Below are 10,673 nucleotides of genomic sequence, written 5' to 3'. Positions count from 1 at the left end.
GGGGTGGGAGCAGACCTGACCTGGCCGGGTGGGCGGTGCTCGGAGCAGGAGCTGGGGCTCTAGTGAGGGGCGGAGACTGCCCACTGGCTCGGGGTGGCAGGACCACCTTGGATGGGGTAGAGCACAGGGGGGCACAAGGCTACTGAACAGTACTCGGCAGATACCTGGGTGAAAGAACCAGGTGACTTATGAGCAGAGAGGTTTAAGTGTCTGTAATGAGCGCCAGGTAGGAATGAGTTGTGCTTGTAGAATGTGTGCTCTGTTGGGCTATGGGCTAGGTCCGGGAGGAACCTAGGAGTGCTGGAATGTTTTTTAAATGCAGGAGTTTCATGGTATTTGTTGAAATTATGCACAAATTTATATATATAAACAATGGTCTTTATTTCTGTGGGTACTTAAATTCTTTAAAGAATGTTTGAACTGTTTCAAAGATAATGGTGTGAATTGAAGTACATTTGTCTTAGCTTATAGAAATCAGTCATCTATTTAATTTCATTTTACAATTCAATTTATTTAAACTAAAAAAAAAAAAAACAAAAACCAAAAAACCCAGTTCGCCCAGTGTTCCTACTTTCCATCTCTATTTTTTTTTAATTTTTTAAAAATTAATTTTCTGTAAGGGATCATATGGCTTGTGTCTTTCTTTGTCTGACTTGTTTCACCTAGTGTAATGCCCTAGTAGTCCATCCATGCTGTTGCAAATGGCAAGATTTCGGGGTGTTGTTTTTTTTTACAGCTGAGTAAATACTCCATTGTGTATATGCACCTCAGCTTTTTTATTCACTCATTTGTTGACGGATTCTTGGCTATTGTAAATAATGCTGCAGTGAACATGGGGTGCACAAATCTTCTTCAGTTTGTGGTTTCCTTTTCTTTGGTTAAGTACCCAGAATTGCTAGGTGATATGGCAGCTCTAGTGTTAAACATTGTTTAATCCCCACAGTGTTGTCACAGAGGCTGCACTAACATTCCCACGAACAGTGCGTGAGGGCTCCCTCTTCTCCACATCCTCACCAACGCTTCTCTCCTGTCTTCTTGACGCTGCCATTCTGACAGACGTGAAATGGCATCTCCCTGTAGTTTTGGTTTGTGTTTCCCTGGTGGCTGGTGATATTAGGCACCTTTTCATGTCCCTGTTCGCCATCTCTCTGTCTTCTTCGGAAAAATGTATTTTCAGGTTCTCTGCCCATTTTTCATTTGGATCGTTTGTTGTTTTGCTGTTGAGCTGTGTGAGTTCTTTATATATTTGGATATTAACTCCTTGTTAGATGCATGATTTGTAAATGTGCTCACTCATTTGGTTGGTTACCTTTTCGTTTTGTTGATAAGAGCTTTTAGTTTGATGGTCCCACTTGCTTGCTTTTGCGTTTGGAGTTATATCCAAGACATCATCTCCAAGACCTATGTCAGGGAGCTGACCGCCCGTTTCCTTTCATTGTCTCAGGTCTCGCATTCGGGCCTTTTTGTGTTCAGTGTAAAATATCAGTCCAGCTTCGTTCTTTTGCATAAGGCTGTCCAGTTTTTTCAGCTACTTACTGACAAGACTGTCTTTTCCCTACTGTATATTCTTGACTTCTTTGTCATAAGTTAATTGGTCATGTGTGCGAGGGTTTATTTCTGGGCTTTCTATTCCATTAATCTAGGCATCTGTTTTTATGCCAGTACCATGCTGTTTTAATTACTGTAGCTTTTTGATACAGTTTGAAATCAGGGAGCATGATGCCTCCAGCTTTGTTCTTTCCCAAGATTGCTTGGCTATTCAGGGTCTTCATTGTTTCATACAAATTTTAGGGTGGTTCTGTTTCTGTAGAAATCAGTCATTTATACATAAGTATTTTTGTGGAGGATGGTCTTTATTTTTACTTTTATTTTCCTTTAGATTACTCAGCAACAGATGGTGATTCACACACTACTGTGAGCTTTTAAAGAAAAATTGGAGTGTGTGCGTATGTGTGCGTGCATGTGTATGTGCATGTGTGTGCATTTGGGGGAGGGTATTTTTAGCCAGAGGAAAGTTGGAGTGATTCCAAAGAAATCAGGTGACAGCCTGAAAAACAGTGCTTGACACTTTTTAATTTAAATTAAAAACAACCTGTTTTCTTTTGGAGAAAGGTAAAAGTATAAACAGTGCCTTAAAGCCTATTTGTTGTCCCACAGTTTCTGACTCTGAAAACTCCGCTGTCTAGGGAAGCACAGTACAGGAGTGCTTCTCAACCGCGCAGTAAGAACTCGTTCTGTTTTAATTAACAACAACGAGACTTATCTTAGAAGAACGAGAACGTTTGCCACCTTCGGGAATTTAAGAACACGTTTTGAAATGGGTTCCCAGTCTTTTGAAAGGGCCCAGTTTTCATCATTGTAAGTCAGTCGATCCAGGGGTTCCCCCAGTGCTTTTATGGGTGTATCATTCCAGGGGACTGCATCTAACAGAGTGTCCTGCACTCGACCTGTAATTATGAGAAACCCTCCTCTGACTTAAAGATAAAAAGCAAAGCACCGCTCTGCCGGCTTTCTTCATTCAGGTAGATAGTGATGGTCGGTCGGTTGTGTGTGGACCAGGCTGGCCCCAGCAGTCAGGGCCTCTGCGTGTGCTCTGACCCTAACCCTGACTTACTTTCTCCCACCTTCTGCAGTATGATTTGAGATCGTGAACATGGACTTTTCTCGGCTCCACATATACACGCCTCCTCAGTGTGTGCCCGAGAACACTGGCTACACCTATGCACTCAGGTGAGCGTGTGTGTGTTTTGTCACTTCTCGAATGCCATTGATTAATAGGGCCTCTGTGGGACTTGCAGCCAAATGTTATATTTAGAAAGAGAAAATATCTATAAACTTTATGTTATACTGTGGCTTTATGAAATTACCAAACTGACATGGAAATTGCTGTTTTGAAAACTACGTTTGTGATGACTCATTGGTTACTCATTGCAAACATCGCTGTTTCAGACTCCACCCAAAGGGCTGTGGTCTCGAGAATAGTCTTGTAGTCATGGTTGGGATTTGGGATTTATATGGATGGCTGGGTATCTCACAGTTAACCGAGCTGTCCCAGAAAAGGTTGCCTTTGAGAGGAGGCATCGCAGACAGTGAGACAAAGCCAAGGTTTCAGGAGCAGGATATGGTCAGGTGCGCAGTCTTCTGCTTTTGTTCGTGTTCTGATGTAACACTGAGGCCTGAAGTTGAGTCTGAAAAGTTGCTGACTTGTCCTTTGCATTTCTAGTTTATAAAATAGAAAGGATTGAAATGAAACTTATTATAACATTATGGACCTGATTGGCAGTTGGAAAACCTTTGCACCCTGGCACAGTGTTTAAGGCACACAGGAAAATGCTATATAATTTTATCAATGGCTGTTTTCTAAGGGTAAAATGTAATGGAAACTAAGAAAATTGGAGGATATTTTAAGGAGAGTACTTTTTAACAGCAGTAGTCAAATCTCACATTTAATGATTGAGTTTTTGTTCACAATTCTAGATCATGTCACACTTTCTGTAGAAACAGACTCTTTTTCTGCTAAAAGTCCTGTAGTATTTTAGAAAAAATTGAGTGGGCCAACACAAGTAAACCATTCCTTATTCTGTATTGTAGAGCATAAAAATAATTATTCTTGCTAATTTATTTTTAGTTTTATAATCTATTTTAAATATAGTTTTTAAAACATGCACGTGCCTGGATCTCTACCCTGGGACAGCGACACTGTTAATTTCATTAACTGACAGCCTTCCTTGAGGTAGAGGTGGGGCGATGAGGGTGGAGGAGCAGTGAGAGGAAGGGCAGGCCGGCAGGTGTGGCTTTGCAGGCTGTGCCGGGATCTTGTTGAGGGCAGTGGGAAACCAGGGAAGGGTTTTAACAAGGAGGAGCATAGCCAGGTCTGTGCTGGGAAGGACAGGATGCTGCAGTGTGAAGAATGGGGGTGTCGTTCTGAAAAGTTGTTCTCCCTGCCTTGTCCTTCAGACCCCCTTCCAGCTCCCCTGTCCCCTGGCTCATGGTCTGCTCACCTCTCACTGCTGGGGACTGTGCTCCTGGCCCGCTGCTCTGTGCAGTCTCAGTGGTCATTCCGTTAATTCCATTAGAGTGTTTTCCTGCTGTGGAGACTGTCGGGCCCTCTGCCTCTCACCTGGCTCAGCAGTCCCAGCACCGGTCTCCCTTCTCGCTCTCCCCAGTGCACTGTTGTGAAGCAGATCTCATCCAAAGTGCCAGTATTGTAACAGAGCCCCTGTGATTTAAAATAGCTCCTGAATATATCAGACACCGAGTCAGTGCTCCAGTTTCTCAGATCTTCATTTTTTTTAACAACTTTTTTTTTTTTTTTAAATCAACCTAAACAGGATTCTCACATTCATTTGGGTAATTTGTGTCTTGGGTCTGCATCTGCTTTCCTGTCCCTGTAGTTAGATGTAGAGATTTGGTCAGCTCCGGGTTTCCGTTGGTGGGTTGCCGTGACTACAGGGCAGCGGGCACTTCCTGCTGTGTTCTGAGGGGAGGTGCCTGGTGTCTGCTTCTCCCCCAGGTGTGGAGGTTGGTCAGTGCCATCCGCTGGCCCCACTCACTGAAGTCCCATCCCTCCTCCTGGGAGGGGAATGGCAGCCGCTGGGCAGCGTTGCCCTGGTCAGGGAGGGATGCCCCCAGGAGCCGCTCACCTGGGTGCAGGCCAGGCTGGGGAACGGGGGCTGGCATTTTCAATCTCTGGGGAAGTTGGTTTCCAACCAGAAAGAAAGGTGGGGGGAATGGCTGTTGGTTGTGCAAGAGGAGAGTGTGTTCCAAGGAGGGAGGGGGTAATCAGCCGGTCAGATGCTGCTGGAAGGCCACGCAGGGCGAGGGCAGGGCGAGGGCCGGCGCAGCGAGCTCAGCCCACAGGAATCACTGGCAAAGCCGGCACATGGTCCTTCAGGCAGACAGACTGAAGCTGGTGAGGAGTGAGAGCAGCACCTTTTCCAACAAGTCGGCGGATGGGAGAAGAAAGGGCGAGCTGGGCTTATTTATTTTATGGGGGCACGGGGGCATGTCTGGACGCTGATGGTAAGAAGCCGTAGAGAGAGGTTGAAGGCAGCGAGAATAGGCATCTGACAGTAAGGCTCAGAAAGTGGGAGGCTCGTTGCGGAGCCCACGGGTGGGCTTTAGGGTTCCCTGCACTGTAGCTTGGCAGCGTGACTGCGGGTCCTTCAAAGACAGATGCACATTCACCGAGGTGGGGAAAGAAGCAGGGCCTTGACTAGAGAGCCGGAGGTGGAGGCAGGGCGTGGTGAAGCTGGAAGTGAGGAGGGGACAGAGTTAGTGGCTGTGAGCACCAGGGACCAGGTGGCCCCGCACAGGTTGCCAGGCAGGAGCGAGGACCTGCGAGGGTGGGGACAGCGGGAGGGTGCCCGACCTCCAGTTGCTTGCAGCAGTCTAGAACTGAACAGAGAGCTGTGCAGCTCGCCTGCTGGGGATATGGCCAGGCCAGCGGGGCAGGGCGCCGCAGCCAGGAGGCCACGATGATCACGGGGATGGAGAGCCTGTGGGGCTGAAGGACACTGTGGTGGAAGGTCCAGAGAGAGAGGTGACGAAGGGTCAGAGCGTGAGGCTGGCGTTTGGGACTTCAGGGTGTAGCTTTTGGGGTAGATAAGCAGATAAGCAAACCTCTGAACCTCCGAGTGTGTCCGGGTTCTTGAGACGGTCACTGCACACCCCTTGCTTGGCCCACAGACCCATTCATGGGGCAGCCTTGGCAGGGTCTTAGCTGCGTCCCAGCTGGCTCACTGCCCAGTGTCCATATTGTTTCCAGCTTTCAACTGCAGTAGATTTCTCTCAATCGTTTCATTAAAAGTGCATCTAAACAGATTTTTAAAAGAGCAGTGTGTGTCAGTAAAGTGCATAACTGATGAGAGACCAAACTGAAACCTCAGACTCTAGAATGTGTCTGTGGCATTCCGTCTATATTGTCTTTTTTTAAATATAGCATCTTTATTGACTTCAGAGAGAGGAGGGGAGAGGGAGAGAGCAATGAGAGTCATTGATCGGCCGGCTCCTGCACACCCCCATCCGGGATCAAGCCCGCAACCCGGGCGTGTGCCCTAATCAGGAATCTAGCCACGGTCTCCTGTGTCCCAGGCCTCCTGTGTCCCGGGCTGATGCTCAGCTGCTGGGCCACGCCCACTGGGCTGCCTTTTTTTTAATCCTCACCTGAGGATATTTTTTCTGTTGTTTTTTCAGAGAGAGAAGTGGGGAGGGGGGGAGAGAAACATCGATGTGAGAGAGACAGCGATTGGTTGCTTCACACACGCACCCCAACTGGGGTGGGGATCGAGCCTGCACCTGGGGCACATGACCTTGGCTGGAATTGAACCGAGACCCTTCAGTCTGTGGGCTGATGCTCTAACCACTGGGCAAACCAGCCAGGGCTGTAGTGTCTTTTTTTTTTTTTAATTGATTTCAGAGGAAGGGGGAGAGAGAGAGAGAGAGAGAGAAACATCAGTGATGAGAGTCATTGATCGGCTGCCTCCTGCGCGCCCCCTACTGGCGATGGAGCCCACAACCCAGGTGACTTGGAATCGAACCGTGATCTCCTGGATCCTAGGTTGATGCTCAACTGCTAAGCCACGCTGGCCAGGCTATAGTGTCTTTTTTATCTCCCAGTTATGTCACTAATTCTCTCTCATCCTCAGTTTACAATTTTGTGCCCCCACTCCCGGCTTCACGTAAAACCAGTAAAGTGCGTGAACACCACATTGACACTGTGCTGCCTGGGTGGGTGCCCGGTGCCTCACGTCTCCACAGACGTTTGGCTCTTTCCGCTGGAGCTCCGGGACATCTGTCTGGAGGAGCCTGTTTCTGAGGATGGCTGGGACTCCAGCCCAGGGCCAGAGGGCAGGCAGCTTCTGTTCTTCCTGGGCTGTGGGCCTGTGGAAGCAGGGCTGAGCCCACCCTCCTGCCCTGCCCTGCCCTGCCCTGCCCTGCCCTGCCCTCGCCCCCCTGCTGTGAATCTTAGCCCTGGTGTAACGGGGGCGGGTAGGTCTTTGACCATTTTGAAGAAAGCCTTCCAGGTCTCTGCTTTATGTGTAAGAAGATGTGGTTTTGTTTCTAGTTTGTTTCAGTATAGATGGTACTTTCCTTGTTCATTTAACGCTGTGTCTGGGAGTCTTCCTGTGAGGGGAGGTGCAGACCACCTTCTAGGTTTCCGACAGCCTCCAGCTTAGGGAATATGGGGTGTCCTGTTTACCCCCCCATGGATGGTCTGCATAGGCTGCTGTTACAAACATTCTTCTAGCGGCTTCCCCGCCCCCCGCCCCCCCCAAGTTGTGTCTGCAGGGCCTGCTGGGGGAGCTCGGGGAGCGAGTCTGTGCCCTTTGTCCGCCCCCTGGGGGTGTGCCTGCCCCTCTGGATTGACCATGCCGAGTCACCTCGACGGGGGCAGACCTGGCTGTCACCTGTCCCTCCTGAGGTCTAGTTGTTCCTCGAGGGCCTCATTTAAACCCATGGTGGAGGGTGCCGTCCATACCTACATGATGAATCCTGATTTGAAATAACATGCTTTTCTTAAACTAAGATCATAGTTGTATAAAATATTTTGGAAGAAAACTAACGCTATTCCAGCCTGTACTAAAATTACGTGCTTAGCATCCTCGCTGCACACTCAGCATGGCTCCTGCAGCCTCCCCACTCCAGCCTCCAGGTCACACGAACAGCCTCCGAAGGCCTGTGTGGCGTGTCTGAGACCTGTGATCACATGACGCCGATGGTGTCAGCTACTGTTGCTATGACTGATGTAGTGTCAGAATGTTCTAGTGTCAGATCTAATGAGTTTAGGAGGAATTTGATTCTGAAACTATTTTGAAACAATTTTTATAGTATTAAATATAATGCAAAATGTTCTTAAGCTCATTCACTTCACTCAGATTTCCAAGTCCTTCCCATGGCTGCCTCCTGAGCAGGGGCTGCTTCCCACCACCCCGAGGGTGTGCCCCCGGGCATCTCACAGCACCTCTCCCGTGGTGCCTGTGCGAGGTGTGGCACTCCCAGCCTCCCCACCCTCCGCGCCTGGGTCTGCAGGTCCTCAGCTGTGTCCTCTCCCTCCCCCTCCTCACGGTGACTTGTGCTCACCTCTCTCCTCCCTGCTGGGTGGTGACTCCCTGCTGGGTGGCATGCTCGGGCCACTTGGACTGGCCCGCAGGTCAGGAAGTATGGTCCCCACCCCGAGGTGGCACAGAGGAGGTGCTCAGTCAATGCTTCTTGATTTGGAAAAGGCTGCCAACAACACAGAAGGACCAGACTTGTGGTTTACGTAATTTCATGGGAGGGATTGAAGTGAGGTCACAGGTTTGTCTCCAGCTTGGTGGTGAGTTAGAGGCACAATAGCGCTGACGGTCAGTCACCTGCCTCCTCCTTTTCTGCTGACATGGGTTCACCTAGCCACTGTGTGCCTGGGCTTCCCGCCACGGAGCGGTCGCCGTCTCTGCTGCTTCCTCGGGCGTGGTGACAGGGTTCCCATAGGTGGGATCCTCGTGAAGGCAGCACGGTACAGAGCAGTTCTCGGGGTCAGCTCTGGACAGAAGCAGGGGCGCCAGGGGAGCGGATTTCACTGTGCTGCTCTGGGTGCAGCTTATTTTGCTTTGTAGAAAAGTTGTCACACTGTGATGGCTGTTCTGACATTCACTGTAGGTCTGGCCTGTTTAAAAGCAATGCCGTGAGCATTGCTCATCACTGACTCCTCCTTTCCTTCCAGTTCAAGTTACTCTTCTGATGCTCTGGATTTCGAGACCAAGCACAGATTGGACCCTGTGTTTGATTCTCCAAGAATGTCCCGGCGTAGTTTGCGCCTGGCCACCACCACGTACGGCACTGAGGGTGGCCAGGTGGGGGATGCTGACTCCTGCCCCAGCAACACGGCCTCCCTGAAGGACACAGCAGCCAGGTGAGCCCACTCCTTTGTGCTCACACATGTGTTAACACCAACTAGAGCCAAACACACATGCCTGTTGGCCCAAAAGACCAACCTCTTGAATTTGAGGACATGAGCGCACACAGATCCACATGTGGCTGTGTGGCTTTGCCACGAATAGGGGCTGACAAGGGCTATGGAATGAGTGGGTTGTCGGTGTTGGTGTTCTGCAGTCAAGGTTTTCCAGTTCTGAAAGCCAGGAGAGGGTGTGGGTATCGTCACGTGGGCACCATCACCTTCGCAGCAGGACCGGACCCTCAGCTGTGCCACCAGAGGCTGTTCAGGGTGCAGGGCCATTGCAGCCAGTCTGTATACTAAAAGCCGTGTGTACTAACAGGCTTACCTGTGCCCATGACCTCTGGGGCACCCTTCACCACTTCTGTACCCAGAAGGAGCACAAGTGGGCAAGGTCTGTGTGCATTGGAGAAAGAGAGTGAACATGACAGGTCTCCTGTGGGCCGCTCAGGTGGGAGTGACCAGCTTCCCCTAAAGGGCTCTTTCTCTCAGGAACGGGGATGGTGGCTGTTAGGATAGGATGCCGAGGGCACAGTGGGGCTGGAATGGTGTCTGCAGCCCTGCTCCCGTGAGGAGTCCACTCAGTGCATTTGTCACTGTCACCTCGGAGTTTAGAGAATGAAGTTCTGTACCTACCTCCACCCGGGAGATACATGAAGGAGCCCCGAGAGCTGCAGGTGAATACAGTTGGTGCTTGGCGTGAGAACACCCAGCTGTGACCGGTTCCTAACGCCACCTGCTCTCACCCACCACTGTTCCCGCAAGGGGGCGTCTGCCCTTGGTCCTAGCCATGTGCAGTGTCTGAAAACAGTAGTTTTCAAGGCCTTCATCTTTGTCATATGTGCTTAGTGTGAGTGTGGAAATTACTTTAGATTACAGGCTTTCCTACTGGACTTAATGTCTTTCCTGGTGACTGAGAAGTGGAAGGGGGTGTGTATGAGTGTGTGGCCCCTTGACTTAAAAAGGAAGGGAGGGTTAAATTTAGAAACCATATACTTTTTTATTTTTATACTTAGGCTGTTTTTATATTTAGGTTATTTTAAGTTTTAACCACTAGTTTTAGAAAGAGCTCTTGGACCCCAGCTTAGGACATCCTGATCCAGATCAATCGATATTTCATTACAGCAAAGATGTAAAAAGATGCTGCCTTAAAAATGCTATTTAACCCGGCTGGTGTGGCTCAGCGGTCGAGTGTTGACCCGCGAACCAGGAGGTCACTGTTTGATTCCAGGTCGGGGCCCATGCAGGGTGTGGGCTCGATCCCCAGTCGGAGGCGTGCAGGGGGCAGCCGGTCCGTGACTCTCATCATGGATGTTTCTCTCTCTTGCTCTGAAAGCAATAAAGACATGTTTTTTAAAATGCTGTGTTTGTTGTCAGAGGTTTTGTGTGGGTAAAATACATTCTCTTTTACAAGAAAAAGTCTACGCCTTGTTCCCCATTCCTTCCTTTCAGAACCACAAAGCAGCGCAGAAACGCGAGCAAGCTGGCCTTCAGTGTGAACCGCCACTCGAGGCAGGCTGCTGCCCGCCAGAGCGGTGGTCCGCAGGGCACGGCCTGCCCACGGCCCCCCGTGCTGGACGAGTCTCTTATCCAAGAGCAGACCAGAGTGGACCACTTCTGGGGTGAGTTGTCTGCAGTTGGTTCTTATATTGCTCTGGAAGGAGGAGGTCATGGCCAATGGAGTCCAGGAAGATCAGAGTTTTCCTCTGGACTCAGGGATGCAGACGTGGAAGCTGCC

At 49.8% G+C, this 10,673-nt stretch overlaps 1 protein-coding gene across 1 annotated transcript in view; it reads left to right on the top strand.

Moving 5' to 3' along the window:
* The first annotated feature begins 2,413 nt into the window (after positions 1–2,413).
* The window catches only part of SUN1 (Sad1 and UNC84 domain containing 1), a 31,800-nt gene continuing 23,540 nt past the window's right edge, over positions 2,414–10,673 (top strand). Inside the window, exons 1-4 of the mRNA XM_016212967.2 lie at positions 2,414–2,522; positions 2,634–2,730; positions 8,705–8,893; positions 10,388–10,557. Coding sequence (XP_016068453.2) covers positions 2,654–2,730; positions 8,705–8,893; positions 10,388–10,557 — 436 coding nt within the window. The 5' untranslated portion in view covers positions 2,414–2,522; positions 2,634–2,653. The remainder of the gene's footprint in view (positions 2,523–2,633; positions 2,731–8,704; positions 8,894–10,387; positions 10,558–10,673) is intronic.

Source organism: Miniopterus natalensis, chromosome 4, assembly GCF_054644295.1.
Source record: "Miniopterus natalensis isolate mMinNat1 chromosome 4, mMinNat1.hap1, whole genome shotgun sequence".
NCBI classification, from domain to species: domain Eukaryota; kingdom Metazoa; phylum Chordata; class Mammalia; order Chiroptera; family Miniopteridae; genus Miniopterus; species Miniopterus natalensis.
Note: the sequence above shows the minus strand (reverse complement) of the source record. Positions and strands in the feature narration are given on the sequence as shown.